Genomic DNA, 16,311 nt, shown 5'->3' with positions numbered 1-16,311 from the left:
CCGCTAAATTTGATTAATATCACAAAAACTTTCAAAAATTGTATAATTATGATAAACAAAGAGTAAAATCTTAAACTAGTACACCAGCCAACAGTCACATATCATTTAACTTAATAATTTGATAGTAAAATTTAACGAAAACTAATAAATGGTAAATATGTCACAAGTGTATCAAGTTGGGGTAAATTTGTCAAAGGTATATTAGTTTAGGATTTTTGGTTGTTAAAAAATTAGTATGAAATAAATTTATCGCAGATATACCAATTTAGGGTTTTTCAGGATATTAACCCTTATTTAAAAGGAAATGAGGCACTCGGGACAAGGAGCTCGCCAATAAAGAAAGAAAAGAAAAGGAAAGAGAGGAAAAGACGAAAGAAGAGCGTTCTTACCACGAACGTCTCACCAAGCTGATTCAATTTTGTTTCAAAACACTTGGATTTATGGCTTAAATTTAGAATTTTGAGAAATTTGAGCCGCGTAGTTCAATTTTTGAGTTATGGAGTTTTGAGATTTCGTGGAAACGGTGGATTATGGCGTCGAGGAGTCATAGGGTTTGCAGAGTCCTTTTTGAGCAATGGTTTGGTAGGAATAAGAATTTTAGGATAATCGCTTCAGATGAACAATTTATTTGCACGCAAAAGTCATTTTATTAGCATTTATACGTAGTTTGGCCATTTCGTAGTTAAGTTAGAGTTTTATCCGATTTTAACATTAATTCTCGTTTAGTTATTAAGATTACAATATCATTGGCTAGTTTAGTTACATGTTATTTGGTTTGGGCATTCTAGGTCAATAGTGTTATCTCTTTTTTGAATTTTAAAATTTATATTTTGAAAATGAAAAGTATGAGGTATAATATGTGCACATTGTGATTTGTCTAAAAGGTAAAAGTAATGTTTATAGCATATTTGCATATTTGATGCATAACTTAGGATTTCGCGAGTGAATTTTGCATTACGTTTACATTTGAGTGATTGCTTCATGTGAACGATTTGTTAGTGCACATAAGTCATTCTATTAGCATTTATACATAGTTTAGCCATTTCGTAGTTAAGTTAGAGTTTTATTTGTTTTTAATGTCGATTCTCATTTAATTATTAGGATTACGAGATGGTTGGCTAGCTTAGTTACTCGTTTGGTATGGGCATTCTAAGTAAGTTGTGGTATCTCTTCTATTAAATTCATATTTTGAAAAGGAAAAGTATGAAATATGTTATATGCACATTGTGATTTGGCTAAAAGATAAAAGTAATGTTTATAACTTAACTTTAAAACGGGCATTTACTGCTTTTTATTTGTTTGATAATAATTTGAGAAACATGTTATTGAAGATGCCGTGAAAGCTTATAATTTTTTTTTTTGGTAAAGAACTTTTAATGAAAGCTTATAATTGTGTATTACATTACAAACTGATTTATGGAATAAGTTCCTAAATGATTTGAGAAATGTTTGATAAAAGGCATTTCGAAAATGTTACTAATTTATGAAATAAATTCCAAAATGGCGTAAGAAATGTAAAATGTGTTTGTTGCAAGATTTGCAACCAAAAAAAAAAAAAAAAAAAAAAAAGAAGAAGGGCAAAAAGTTGAAAGTGAGAATCACTTCAAAAAAAAACTTTTAGATTAGGTTCGAAAAGAGTAGGATATATCGTGTTAAAGAGAAAAATGGATAAATGGGAATTAAAAAGGAAGCTATGTTTTATACATGTTCAATTCATTTTCATGTTCGATAAAAAAAAAAATCGTTTTCATGGGCCATACCTAATTGTAAAAGTCCATCTCCCCACGTCCCTAAGAAATGTTTCACCACACGCGGTGACCTTTGAACTTTCCTTTTTAATATTCAATATTATTCCTGAATTTTTAATTCATACTAATATTGAACTGAAAATTGGTTTAATTTATATATTCCCCTTAAAAATTCGACACGTCGGCCTCCGTGAACCTTCATGACACCCTTTCGGAAAAACCTTTATTCCATTGACTTGCCGTCGACTTGTATACCGCGTTTTCCAAGCAGCATCCCTCTCCTCCCTCTCCCTTCTCCCTCTCTTCTTCGAAACCTTTATGCCATTGACTTGCCGTCGACTTGTATACCGCGTTTTTCACGCAGCATCCCTCTCCACCCTCCAACACCCCTCTCTCTCTCTCTCGCGAAAAGGAACGCAGCACCACCATTGCCGGAGCCCCTGCTGCCAAAACTGGCAACGATTGTCCACCGCTGCGCCACTCAGACAGCCATCACCACACCAAAGCGGCACACGAACACCACCAGAAGCTTTGCTCAGATGACATTGCAGGCGCCCCTCTCTCTCATCAGATCTGAAGCGCGTTACTTCAGATTCGAGTTTGCGACACCGATATAAGGCCGCCATGACCTCGGACATTAGGTTTCAGAGGCTCAGATCTGAGTTTCCACCTCAGAAATAAGAGATAGAGAAAAGGCGATGCTGAAGTGGTCCGTGGTGGTAAGGCGCTGCGACTTAGGTGTCAGCAATGACGGTTATGGTAAGGACGCGGTGGTTATGGTTTGCAGCGGCATTGTTGGTGGTAGAAGGAAGGGGAAGAAGAAAGGAAGAAAGAAATAAATGGGAAGAAGAAAAAATTAAAAGAAAAAATTCCTGACTTGAACATATTAAAGAAAATATTACCGGTCGATCTGAAGATATCGTAGTTTCTGTTTATTGTCTTACAAGAGCCCTAAATTAGGGATGATTGAGGATAGTTAAGGTAAGAAGAGAAATTACAGGAACCATATCAATAATATCTTAAATTAGATTGCTGACTTTGTCACTCAAGCCAAGCCAAGCCAAGTCATGTTTTTCTTCGAACAACATTATGTCCAAGCTTGGGAGAGTGTCCTTAAGAGGCTTCCACATGCTGGTTTTTTCATTCTCACAAATCACCTTCGTTAAGTTCCTCAAGTTCATGATGGACCTCAGCAACCCAAACCACTTCGGACACCCTCTTATGTTTATCCTCTCAAGCTTAACCATTTGACCGATTTGATCAGGCAATGCGCTCAATTTCTGGCAATCAGATATATTGAGCAGTCTCACATTTTGAAGGCTTTTAATTGAGTCCGGTAATTGTGACAAGGTTATGCAGGAATTAAGCCTGACCACTTCGAGAGATGTCAGTTGCCCAATTTGTTCTGGAAGAGCAAAGAAATTATGGCAATTTGTGATGCTAAGCTTCCTCAAAGGCTTTATCTCACATATGACATCCGATAATGTCACAAGATCATCACAATAGTCAATGTCGAGCTCTACTAAGTTTGGCATTGCATCGGATATTTTAGCATCATTCGATGTCAAAGTTTGACTAATATAGCACATGAAAAAGGATATCTTTTTCAGATTGTGTAAGTGCAAGTTTCCCATGCTTAGGAAAGGAACTGTGACGCGTTGGAACCTGATCCTCCTTAAATTGGATCCAAGGACATGGAAATTGTGCAACTCAGCCCGAAAGAAGCTATGGTTTGTTACTATTAGGGTCTTGAGTTTATCTGCCTTCTCAATGAATTCAGGCAAATAAGTTTTAGATTGCATGTCATTCTAGAAGTTCAAGACAAGAGCCTCAACTTAGGCAATTCAAGATTTGGCCAGGGAGTCGAGAATGTTTTATCTGCATTACAATATCAATTGGATTTTTCCTTTAAGTTCTTTGAGAGAGAGAGAGAGAGAGAGAGAGAGAGAGGAGGGAGGGAGGGAGGGAGGGAGGGAGAGTTACTAACCTGTGGAGATGGATACTAGACGAGCGCCAAGAGGCTGTTGCTTTTGCTTGCTCCACCAATCAGGAAAATTATTTCCAATCAACTCCAAAATGAGTCTCTCTCTCTTCTCTATTTCCCCATCGTTGCATTCCATGATAACCAACTCTCTGAGCATATCGTGTTGCATAGCATAGTGGCCACCATAAGATTCATTGTCATCATTTGAATCTGTCCTGTATGTATGCAATCAAACACTTAAATGTAAGCATTGGTGTGTAGTGTTAGGTATTTGATGATATCAAGTCAAAGAGGACATAAGACCTTTCCTACCTTTGAGAAATTAAGTCAGGAGTTAAAAATGTTCTTTACAAGCCTTTGTATGAATCATTCAGCCTTTACAATGCAGAACACACTATAGCTGAAGGTCAGGTGGTGTGGATTCGAAAAATCTAGAATGCCAATTTTGGGGAAACGGGATAGTTTGTCATAGTACCGGAAAACTAAACATATTGGGGTTTGTCATGGGCCATCAAATGGCATAAATTACTCCCTCAATCTTGGTGCAAATATCTCATTATGCCCTTGTCCATTTCACACATGCATTCTAACCGTCACGTATCAGGAAAAACTAGAATCTGATAAGTTACTTTTAGGGCAGTAGAAAACTAGAAATGTTGGAATGAGAGAACAAAACGAACTTCAGAGCCATACCTGGTGACCATGAGATCAGCTAGGTTCCTGTAAATAAGTTCGTGGAGGTCAGCAATAGCACGCACGCCTTTAAAATCTAGCTTGTACATTTCCACCCACATATCGATAAGGGCGGTGGCAGGGATCTTGCAATCCTCCACAAATGACCCGAGGTCCATGAAACGTTCCTTGATTGAAGGGTCACCATCCAAGTCATCCAAGCTCTTCCTGAGGCAATCTAGAATCTCGCTGTCCGAACCCAAGGGGGAATGACCTTCAGACCAATCAAGAAGCTTTTTTCCCAGATTGGACGATCCTTTCCTCGGAGAGACTTGGCAACGACTGTAAGAGCCAATGGCAATCCCTTGCAGCGCTTCACTATCTGCCAAATGGAAAAAAAGAGAGGATAAAATAGATAGGAAACCTCAATAATACAAACCAAGGTCTCTCTTTGATGAAAGAGTACAAACTAAGAGATGCACGCAAGAGAGAGTATACCTGATCCAAGGTCTCATCATCCGGTGCATCCATGCTTCCATCATCAACGGCAACAGATTCACGAAATAATTTTACGGCTTCATTATGAGTCAGTGGTTTCAGGTGATGCACAGGACGAAAATAAGGAAACTCATATCTTGATGTCACCACAATCTTGTAATCTTTTATACTGTTGCAGACAAACTTCTTAAGGATTGATTCCCATTTGCCCCAGACATCGTCCAGCACAAGCAACACAGGATCTTGTCCTATTCTGTTGAGCAGTTGCTCCAAGCAACTAAATGCACCATCTTCTGCTTCAATCTCGGGCGCCTTTAAACTGTTATGTTGATACATTTGCTGGACAATGTCTATCAGATTGGGTTTCCTTGAGACTCTGACGAACATGATGTTGTTGAACTTGCCTATATGGAAACCACAGGAAATCTGACTCTTATCGCTTGCTAAGAGTATGAAAGTTTGCCCCAACACTTCTAGTTTATTGAATTCGATAGGATAAGAAACAGAGCCAGGCAGATACTATGTAGCAAAAATAATAGATCTGAAGCCTATGGCTGTGAAGAGGAGGGTTCAGCTGATTAAGAAAGGTGCTCAGCACAATCAATCAGAGGCAAGTTATTGCATATCTAAAAGCTGGGGAAATATCTATCGGATTGGACATGATATTAAACCTTAAATGAAACGATGAGGAAAAGATTCTTTTACTTGATGAAATCCATGTGCATAATACCCAATTAATTCTTTGTGCAAACATTCACGTCTACAAGATACTGTATTGCTTGACAGAGAGAACAGGGAATGGGATTCAATCATTCAAATATGTCCAAAATTGGAACGTTGTTTGGGTAACAGCTCCAACACACAGAAGTAGCTAACCAGAAGACTATTAGGGGTGACCAATAGGCAAGCATAAACCAATAAGTTCATCCCTACATTAATTAGTTCTGGATCAATCAAAACACTGATCAACACATACCTTTAATTTCCCCGTCATGGCACAACTTCGTGAGCAGATTGGTTTTCCCACATCCGCCTGGGGCGGTCACAACAATCACAGACACTCCCCCCTTGAGCAACCGCAATTTGATCTCCCTCATGGACGCCTCCACCTCTGACCCGACCATGAAAGCTGGCGCCGCAGGGACCGAAAGGTTGCCCCAAGTCCCGAGCCCGCTCTGGAGGCCCCCACCGTTTGCTTGACCAGGCCATCTGGACATGATCTCGTCCATCTTTATCAACATCTCCGCATGGTTCCTTGCGGCTAGCAGGGGCATGTAAATCTGGAACTTCTCACGGACAGCCACATCGTACTCGGTCAGCTTGTTCGAGTGTGTATACCTCTTGTACCAGTTGAGCGAGCGGATCCTCAAGCACTTGTTGACTAGTCCTTTGCCTTCATCCGATAGTTTCTTGATCGGATCCATCTCTTTCAGACGGTCCAGCTGTTTGTAGAGATGGTAGATGTCCTTTATGATCGGGTCCATCTCGCTTAAGGTGGAATCGATCTTCTCAAGTTGGGGACGAAACGCGGCAACGGTGTGCACTACGTGCTTAACAAGCGAGCACAGCTCACCGAATGCTGTTCCCACAGCAGCTCCTGCGAAATCACAGGCATTGCTGGTTCTTTCTTTCTTCACGGACCAAACAATCCAAGAAAAAATCCAAAGCTTCGATGGGTCGCAAGGATGCTTCGAAGAACTGAAACCCACTTCCCGAGATTTGCAGAGGGTGCTTTTCTCTGCTTCTTGGTATGGGTTTTTTGCAGAGGCGAGGAGGAAGAGGAATGTTTTGGCCTTTGAAGCAACAATGGAGAATGGGATGAACGGAAAGGTGAGAGAGATTCTCTTTATAAAAGCGGTAGCTGCGGTAGTGGAAGTTTATTCTCCGGACCGAACACGTTAGTCATCATCTGGGAAGTTTCCTAGGAGGAGCGGTCAATGCTGGCCTCGCTCTGGTACTCCTTTATTTTATGACATTAGGCGTTGGAGAAGACATGTCGTTAGTCGTTGACCTTGCCTCAATTTGCAATGCGAGGGAAACGTTGAAAAAGAATGGATGAAATTAGGTTGCGTAAATTTCAGAACGACCCATTTATCACGGTTGGCCCAGGACGTTAAGGGTGTGACAGCCAAGGTTAATATTCTTCGTATCATGAATGGATTATATTATTTTCGTGCACTATAATCCAATTCGATCATGATTTTGACAGGTTTTAGGTTAAACTTAACAAATTCCACTAAAAATTGAAAATATTTTAACCAACCATATGAACTTTTAAACTAAAAGTGAGTATTTGATGTCAGTGGTAAAATACAGATTCTCCTATTATATACTTGGTGATGCATTTTGAACATATTGGATGATATTACCAATATAATACGTAATGTAAAATTCAAGGAATAAAGAGGAAGCTAATTTTTGGATTGGGTAGACTATGGAAATTACAATAAATTTAAAATATTTTATCCCTTAAGGAATGAGAGGGTGTTGACCTCCATTAAGCAATCGAAGCCCCAACAAACCACCACGTCATAGTCACTTTACCCCCATCCAGTGTACAGACAATTGTATGGAAGGTTAATCTTACGAAAAATCATAAATTGATACAATAATAAATTTATTCAAAACTTATTTTTTAATCATGAAAAATCTTAAATTAGTACACAAACTCATTTTTTAACAATGAAAAACTTCAAACTAATATTAATATGACAAATTTACCCTAAATCAATTTTTTGACCACAAAAAAATCCTAAATCGGTAATCTTATAACAAATTATTGTTCGTTAGTTTACATTAAATTTTATTGTCAAACTGCTGAATTAAATGACTCGTGACAGTTGTGAGGTGTATCAATTTGAGATTTTACCTTCCGTTTGTGATAGGTGTACTAATTTTGTGATTTTTCGTGATATTAATTTAATTTAATAATTGATATATTTGTCACAAAGTATCAGTTTTGAGTTTTTTGGCGATCACATAATTAATTTGGGGCAATTTTCGGTTTTTAGTGGTTAAAAATTAGTTTTGAATAAATTTTACCACATGTGTACTAGTTTGGGGTTTTTATAGTAAAAAAATTAGTTTAAAATCAATTTAAGGTTTTTCGTGGCATTAACTCTTTATATGAGTAGATGTCTCACTTTGTCGCCAAACTCAGGATATTAGGTGTGCCATTAGTGTTTGGCATTGCGCCACTTTAGTGATGGGCTCATTAATCTAAGTAGTGAACAAAGGGTGAGTATTTTCAAGTTTGAATATAAAGGAGTCAAAATCAATCGATTTTATTAATCCAGGCCCTAGGATCCTAAATAGTTTTTAGAGAAGTAAATTATCTAGATGCAAATATGAAGGTGATTGTCTATTGTGAAATCAAAGATCTTTGGACCGAAAGTTTGGTTAAGTTTGGAGAAGATCCTTACAATGCCCATTTCATCATACCACATTTTTATTTTATTTTATGAAATCCTTTAAATTCCTTTTTATCATTTGATTTCCTAAAACATGAAGGCGTTTTGTTTATCCAGAGACATAATCAAGCGAAAGATTTACCTTATGTTACCTCCCGAGATGACTCTTGTGTGTTGTGTGCGCTTCTGTTTTTGAAAACATGAATGCGTGCATACGTGATGACGACATAGCATATGCAATATTGGACTTTTCGACTAGGTCAAAGATGGGTCTAAGAAAAAACATAAAAGAAAACGTTGAAAAGTCAAAGAAGAGAAGAAAGTGCGCGCTCAGCTCTTACTGGACAGAGCAGGCCGAGAGTGCCCAGGAAAGAAAGAGAAAATAAAGAAAAGAAAAGAAAAGCGGAGAAAATTAAAAGGGGAAGCAAAGGAAGAAAGGGGAAAAGAAAAACAGAAAGGACTTGCACTTATTCGCACCGGACGTCTCAATATGCTGGATTTAATTTGATTCACAACACCCGGTAACGATTCAAGCCATTCCTTTTTCTAATAGGAGTAGTTTTTAAAATTATGGCACAAATTTTTTTGTTCAAAACCTTTATGCCATTTTCTTTTTATCTGACAACACTTATGCCATTGACTTGCCGTTGGCCTGTATATTGTGTTTTCCACGTGGCATGAGACCACTTGCCGAAGCCCCTATTGCTAAAATCAGCACCATTAAGGATGAGAAAAAGAAACTGACCAAATCAAAACCACTCAGTCGACTTGGTCCCTAGAGATGCCGGTTAATTCTCGATTCCATAAAATCAGTTGATTTTCGATTCCATAAAATTGGAACTAACAGTCACCCACTAGACCGAACCAATTATTTATTTTTTAAAACTTTAATTTTATTTCTCAAAAATCTTTAAAGAAACCATTTAAAGTCACATGATTATGGCATTGAAAATGACTCCATGCAAGGGCTTTCTCAATGATGTTGTCATACAATCACTACACTTCATTTTCGCCAAGTGATCGAGAAAGGCACTCATCGTTCTATCCCATCCCATCCATAGCTTCTTAAATAGGAAACCTGCTTGTTAGTCTCTGCTAGCAATCGACGTGGGACTAATCAAAAGCTCTCTATTCATGTTGCACGCTCTTTCCCTCCGTCTCTTTCGCTTCCCCTTACTTGCAAGAGCTCCTGAGGCAAATTACTATATTTGCTTAGCAAAAAATGATGGTTGTGAATAAAAGCCAATGGACACGAGCCGCTCTGAAAGTCCCATATCGAACAGGCTTGCAGAGGCTATAAGAGGGATTGCGAAGAAAAGCCAAGCCATGAGACTACTTAGAGCATGCTTTTCTCAGCCTTTTGGCTAAGATCAAGTGTAGAACTTGTCAAGCATGGTCAATGCTCACATAAATTTTGAAGCAGTTTGATTTTTTTTTCATGTGTAGATTTGCACTTCAAGCACATGCGACCAGTTCCATAAGATTGCCCAGTCCAATTCCCAATTTTGAAAATGGAGAACCAAATCGGTTTTGTAAGATTGCCCAGTCCAATTCCCGATTCTGAAAATGGAGAACCAAATCGGTTTTGGGATGGGAACTTGGAACCAATCACCCTAACCACCACTAGCAATGATTTTCTATATCTGTGCCACTCTAACAGCCACCATCACACCAAAGCCATGCACGAACACAACCAGAAGCTTTGCTCATACACTGCAGGCACACCTCTCTCTCATCAGATCTGAAGTGCACTACCTCAAATTCAAGGTCGCAACCTCTGAGTTAAGGCCGCCGTGACCTCAAACATTAGGTTGTTGTGGCTCAAATCTGAATTTGCACCTCCAATTTGAGAGAGAGAGAGAGAGAGAGAGAGAGAGAGAGAGAGAGAGAGAGAGAGAGAGAAGGTAATGCTGAAGTGGTGGTTGTGGTGGTTACGAGCCGTGAGTTAGGCATTGGTGACGATAGTAATAGTAGGGACATGGTGGTTATGGTTTGCAGTGGCGTTGTTGTTGGTTGGAGGACCTCCGAGTTAAGGCTGCCATGACCTCAAACATTAGGTTGTAGCAGCTTAGATCTGAATTTGCACCTCCGATTTGAGAGAGAGAGAGAGAGAGAGGGCAATGCTGAAGTGGTCTTGGTGGTTACAAGCGGTGAGTTAGGATTGGTGATGATAGTAATAGTAGAGACGTAGTGGTTATGGTTTGCAGTGGCATTGTTTGTGTTTGGAGGAGGAGGAAGAAAGGAAGAAAGAAAGAAATGGGAAGAAGAAAAAAGATAAAAGAAAAAATTTCTGACTTGAAAATATCAAAGAAAATATAACTTGTCGGTCCACATCAATATTGAAAAGTTAAAAAACGACCTTCCATATTTGATCAAAAGTCCACACCCCTCAATATCATTACAATGCCTTGGTCACTTCAGCCAATCTAAGTTGGGTTCTTCTTCAAAAAGAGTTATGTCCAAGCTAGGGAGAGTGTTCTTAAGAGGACCCCACATGACGGCTTTTTCTTTCTCACAAACCACCTTCCTTAAGTTCCTCAACTTTACAATCAACTTTGGCAATCCAGACAACTTTGGACATCCTATGATGTTTATCCTCTTGAGATTAACCATTTGACCGATTTGATCAGGCAAAGCGCTCAGATTTAGGCACTCAAATATATCAAGAAGTCTCACATTTTGGAGGCTTCTAATAGAGTCCGGTAACAATGACAAGGCTGTGCAAGAATTAAGCCGGACCACTTCGAGAGACGTCGATTGCCCAATTTGTTCAGGGAGAGCAGAGAAATTATGGCAATTTGTGATGCTAAGCTTTTGCAAAGGCTTTATCTCACAGATGTCATCCGGTAATCTCACGAGATCGTTGCAATAGTCAATGTCGACCTCCTTTAAGTTTGGCATTGCATCTAAGATTTTGGCATCATTTGACGTCGAAGCCTGACCAATGTTGCACATGAAAAAGGATATCTTTTCTAAAGCCTGCAAGCATATCTTTCCCATGTTTAGGAACGGAACTGTGACGCGCTCAAACCTAATCCTCCTTAAATTGGAACCGATGACATGGAAGTTGCCCAGCTCAGTGGGAAAGAAACTGTAGTTTGTTACTATCAATGCCTTGAGCTTGGGGGAATTTGCGATGAATTCAGGCAAAGCATAGGTTTTGGTTTGCATGTTGGTCTTAAAGTTCAAGACAAGAGCCTCTGCTGCAGGCAATTCGAGATTTGGCCAGGATGTTGAGAATTTTCCATCTGCGTTATGATTGAAGAAGGTTAGAAGGTAACTAACTACCAACCATATGAATTTTTCCCTACATATCTTTGAGAGAGGGAGAATTACAAACCTGTGGAGATGGATACTAGACGAGCACGGAGAGGCTGTTGCTGTTGCTCTCTCCACCAATTGGGAAAGTTATTTGCCATCAAGTCTAGAATGAGTCTCTCTCTGTTCACTACTTCCCCTTGATTGCATTCCATGATGGCCAGCTCTCTAAGTAGATCATGCTGCATGACATAGTGGCTACGGTAAGATTCGTCAGCGTCATCTCTTGAATCTCTCCTGTATGTATACAATCAAAAAATTGGGATATAAGCATTTGCGCTTGAGTTTCTTGAGCTAAATTCTAGTGCCATGCATTTGATAATATCAATTTAATAGAAAAAGAAGACATTGATCTTTCCCACTCTTAAGAAGTTAAGTGAGGAGTTAGAAATGTTCTTTAGAGGCCTATGTATAAACCATTTGACCATTGCAATGCGGAACACACTACAGCTGAAAGTCAGGCGCAGTAATTGTGGTGTGGATTTAAAACATCTAGGATGCCCATTTTTGGGAACAGAATAGATGTGGCGCTATGAAAAATCTAATCGTTTTGGGATTAGCTACGGGTCATCAAATGGCATAAATTACTCTATCAATTTTGGTGCAAAGATCTTATCATGCATTTGTCCATTTCAACGCATTATAACTGTCATCTATAAAAAAAAATTAATTATATGCCGACTAGAATCTGATGAGGAAATCTTACAGTAGTAGAAAACTAGAAAAGTTGGTTGAGAGAACAAATTGAACTTCGGGGCCATACCTGGGAAATACGAGATCAGCTAGGTTCCTATAATCGAGTTCATAGAGGTCAGTAGCAGCACGCACACCATCAAAATCTAGCTTGTACAATTCCACCCACAAATCAATAAGGGCAGTGGCGGGGATCTTGCAATCCTCCGGGAATGAGCCGAGGTCCATGAAACGTTCCTTGATCAAAGGGTCACCATCCAAGTCGTCCAAGCTCTTTCTGAGGCAAGCTAGAATCTCGGTCTCCAAATCAAGAAGGGAATGACCTTCAGACAATTCATGAAGCTTTTTATTCCAGAATGCATAATCCTTTCCTCGGAGAGACTTGGCAACGACTCTAATAACCAATGGCAATCTCTTGCAGTGTACAACCATCTGCACAGGGGCAAAAATGACAAGCAATTATTGGAACTTGATATGGTACTAAGCAAGGCCTCTCTTTGAAAGAGAGATACAAGTAAGGATAGGCAGGTTTGATTTTATTAAACATATTCTTTAAAGAAAAAAATAACCCTGAGTTTCGATGACCATATGAAGTCCTGTAATTGATGAACGCAAGCGAGAATATACCTTATTCAAGAGCTCAGTGTCTGGTGCCCTTTTGCTTCCATCATCAACAGTAACACATCGGCGAAAGAGTTCCACCGCTTCGTCATGAGTCAGTGGGTTCAGGTGATGCACAGGACAGAAATGAGGAAACTCGTATCTTGATGTCACCACAATTTTGTAATCTTTGATATCATTGCAGACAAATTTGTCGACGATGGATTCCGATTCTTTCCAGACATCGTCCAGCACAAGCAACACAGGATTTTGTCCTATTTTTTTTAGCAGTTGTTGCAAGCAATAAGCTGCACCCTCTTCTGATTTAATCTTGGGTACCTTGAAACCATTATGTTGATACATTTTCTGGACAATGTCTGTCAGGTTGGGCTTCTTCGAGACAGGGACGAACATGATTTTGTCCTTAAATTTGCCTAAATGGAAACCGCAGTAAGTCTGACTCCTTTCGCTTGCAAGAATATGAAATTTTGGTACGATACTTCTCTTTTAATGAATTCGGTAGGATAAGAAACAGAGGTAAGTAGATACCATATAGCAGAAATACTAAGTCTAAAGTATATGGCTGTGAACTGGTGCTCAGCGCAATGAAACAGAGCCAAGTTATTGCATATCTGAAAGCTTGGACATGATATCAAACCCAAAATGGAACGACGAGAAAAAGATTCTTCCTGATGAAACATCCATCTGCGTAAGACCCAAGCAATTCTCTGTGCTAACATTCACATCTACCAGAAAGTGAATTTCTTGACAGAGAGAACATGTCATGATATTCAATTATTGAAATATGTCCAAAAGAGGAACATAATTTAGGTAACGGCTTCTATACACATAAACAGCAGGACAATTACCAAAAAAAGTCATATTTATTGTATAGATATTATTTAGTCATAAACCTTTCATTTTGCTAATTTTTTCATTAAGTCAAATTCAATTTTGTCAGTTGAATCTTAAGGCTTTTGACATATTTGCCATCGACGTGGACAGCCATCCGACATGGCATGTCGGCTTGAAAGTAGATAATTTCTATGATTTTTTTTTAAATGTATGAGTTTTTATAATTTTTATTTTTATTTTTCTTTCTTTTTCATTTGTTTTCGTATTAAGTCTGACGAGGTTCGACGGCTAACCCTATGTGGTCGCCCTACAACCCTTGACAGTCTTAGAATGAAGAAAAGGGAAATGAAAGGAAAATAAAAAGGAAAATAAAATAAAATAATAAAAAAGTTCAAAAAATATATTAAAAATATAAAAATTATCTACGTCTACACCGGTCATGTATCAATGTCAGCATGTTCAATTTAAAATTGATAGGAAGGATTATATTAACAATTTATTAAAAAATTAGGATTAAATTAGTAAAATTAAAATATTTATGACTGAATTTACATTCATATAATAGATTTTAAGATTTTTTTTTATAACTTTCATCAAATGGCTAATCAAAAGGCTTTTAGAGGAGATCAACTATTGAGGATCATTTCAATAAATTCATCCCTACTTTTTTCAGTTCTGAATCAATCAAAATACTAATTACACATACCTTTAATTGCCGCTTCGTGACACAATTTCTTAAGCAAAGTGGTCTTTCCGCACCCACCAGGGGCGGTCACAACAGTCACGGACGCTCCCTCCTGGAGCAACTGCTCCTTGAGCAAGCTCAAGGACGCCACCACCTCTGACCCGACCATGAAATCGGGCGCCGCAGGGACCGCAAGATCACCCGAAACCTCAAGCTCGCTCTGGAGGGCCTCGGCATTCGCTAACATGGAATTTGACGACTCCATGAGCTCCTTCGAGGCAGAGAAAGTTATACTTAGAAAGAATTTCAAAAGACTCTGTTTATTTTGAATAAAGAAGTGCATATTACATTATCTTAGCGCCTATTTATAAGGAGATCGCCATTTAGAAAATAACCAAATAAATGAAATCTAATAACAAAATAAAGGAAAATATATTAATAAAAGGGAAAGTTATCAAAACATAATTATAAAATCTGCAAAACGCGTCTGGAATCTGTGATATCTCGGAAATCAAGGGAAACATGTGAATCAAATGTTGTAACCCATTTGTAATCTCGAAAATCACGCAATCCTCTTTGATTTGTGGGACCGCCAGCTCTTATGACACTCCAATGTTTCCATAAAGGCATTTGCATGTTGTTCAACCTTGATTGGGTGCACCTCTTGCGGACGGTCCAGCATACTGCTGTATGTGTCGATCTGATTGATGACTGGTTTTATGGAGCTCAAAGTAAACTCGATCTTCTCTAGCAGGCCACGAAAAGCAGCAACAGTTTTCACCACGTCCTTAACAAGCGCGAACAGCTCACCGAATGCTGTTTCCACAGCAGCTCCTGCGCATTCAACCATTACTTGTTCTTTCTTTCTTCACAGACCGAACAAGCCTAGAAAATCCAAAACTTTGATAGGTCGCGAGGGTCTTCTGCAGAGGCAAGAAGGAAGAGGAGCTTTTGGGTCTCTGAAGCAACAACGGAGAAGGGAGATGTAACGGAAAGGCGAGATAGATTCTTTTTCTAGAAGTAGTGGTTGAAGTTTATTCTCCGGGCAAATAAGTTAGTCATCATATGGGAAGTTTCTTAGGAAGAGCGACCATTGGAAATTTCTCAGTCGTTGACCATGTCCGTGTCGCAAGTTGCATCGGGAGAAAGACTTTGTCGAGAGAGCTAATCGGCAACTTTCATCCAGCCCGATGTTATCCAGCGACTTTGGATTAACCCCGAGGAAGATCCGGCGGACAAAACGTTGGAAAAGAATGGTACGAATTTAGGTTTGGGTAGTTCCCGGCTCGACCCATTTATCAGGGTTAGCACAAGACGATCAGGAAAGCAAGTAACGGCCGAGTTTTATTCTTTTCCGAATCATGAATGGATAATTTCATTAGCATGCACTATAATCCGATTCCATCGTGATTTCGATAGGTTTTATGGTAAATTTTGTAGATCCCACTAGTAGTAAGATCAAAAACCTTTAACCACTCAAATGACCAGCAAAAGCTCTCTATTCGTGTCATGCATGAATAATTTCATTAGCATAAACTATAATCTGATTCTATCATGATTTTGATAGGTTCTATGGTAAACTTAGTAGATCCTGCTAAAAGTGAGATCAAAAACTTCGTAGACTGCCTCTGCTAGCAGTCGATGTTGAATTAATCAAAGCTCTCTCTATTCGTGTCGCACACGCACTCCCCCCGTCTCTCTCGCTCCCTCTCACCTGCAAGAGCTCCCGAAGCAAATTACTATATTTGCCCAGCAAAAAATGATGGTTGTGAACAAAAGCCAACGGACAGAAGCCGCTCCGAAAGTCCCACGTCGAACGAGCATACAAAAACTGTAGGAGGGATTCAA

General features: G+C 39.1%; 2 protein-coding genes across 3 annotated transcripts; both read right to left on the bottom strand.

The window, feature by feature from the left end:
• Nucleotides 1–2,634: 2,634 nt before the first annotated feature.
• On the bottom strand, nucleotides 2,635–6,795 carry LOC104418608 (probable disease resistance protein At5g66900). Of its 2 annotated transcripts, none has more exons than XM_010029992.3 (5): nucleotides 5,879–6,795; nucleotides 4,903–5,306; nucleotides 4,426–4,786; nucleotides 3,736–3,947; nucleotides 2,635–3,626 (listed from the first exon to the last, which is right to left on the bottom strand). In XM_010029992.3, the coding sequence occupies exons 1-3, from the start codon at nucleotides 6,384–6,386 to the stop codon at nucleotides 4,643–4,645; spliced, it is 1,056 nt and encodes a 351-aa protein (XP_010028294.2). In that variant the 5' UTR covers nucleotides 6,387–6,795; the 3' UTR covers nucleotides 2,635–3,626; nucleotides 3,736–3,947; nucleotides 4,426–4,642. The 2 variants fall into 2 exon arrangements, with proteins under 2 accessions (XP_010028294.2, XP_018718127.2); XM_018862582.2 differs by having other exon boundaries at nucleotides 2,635–3,153.
• A 3,929-nt stretch (nucleotides 6,796–10,724) lies between these two features.
• Nucleotides 10,725–15,313, bottom strand: LOC104420455 (probable disease resistance protein At5g66900). Its single transcript, XM_039302446.1, has 6 exons — nucleotides 15,125–15,313; nucleotides 14,485–14,734; nucleotides 12,951–13,357; nucleotides 12,394–12,755; nucleotides 11,653–11,867; nucleotides 10,725–11,560 (listed from the first exon to the last, which is right to left on the bottom strand). Exons 1-6 carry the CDS (start codon nucleotides 15,311–15,313, stop codon nucleotides 10,725–10,727), a joined length of 2,259 nt encoding a protein of 752 aa, XP_039158380.1.
• Nucleotides 15,314–16,311: the final 998 nt, after the last annotated feature.

This window comes from Eucalyptus grandis, chromosome 9 (assembly GCF_016545825.1).
Source record: "Eucalyptus grandis isolate ANBG69807.140 chromosome 9, ASM1654582v1, whole genome shotgun sequence".
Taxonomy (NCBI): Eukaryota; Viridiplantae; Streptophyta; class Magnoliopsida; order Myrtales; family Myrtaceae; genus Eucalyptus; species Eucalyptus grandis.
This window is presented reverse-complemented; position numbering and strand designations above follow the sequence as displayed.

Bases quoted from the DNA above. Each gene is read 5' to 3' on its own strand.
- LOC104418608 (XM_010029992.3), bottom strand. From the start codon at position 6,386: ATGGACCCGATCATAAAGGACATCTACCATCTCTACAAACAGCTGGAC. The intron at 5,307-5,878 runs GTATGTGTTGAT...GTTTCCATATAG, and splicing joins CCATGACGGGGAAATTAAAG to GCAAGTTCAACAACATCATG. The intron at 4,787-4,902 runs GTATACTCTCTC...TCCATTTGGCAG, and splicing joins ATGATGAGACCTTGGATCAG to ATAGTGAAGCGCTGCAAGGG.
- LOC104420455 (XM_039302446.1), bottom strand. From the start codon at position 15,313: ATGGTTGAATGCGCAGGAGCTGCTGTGGAAACAGCATTCGGTGAGCTG. The intron at 13,358-14,484 runs GTATGTGTAATT...GTTTCCATTTAG, and splicing joins TCACGAAGCGGCAATTAAAG to GCAAATTTAAGGACAAAATC. The intron at 11,868-12,393 runs GTATGGCCCCGA...GTATACATACAG, and splicing joins GCTGATCTCGTATTTCCCAG to GAGAGATTCAAGAGATGACG.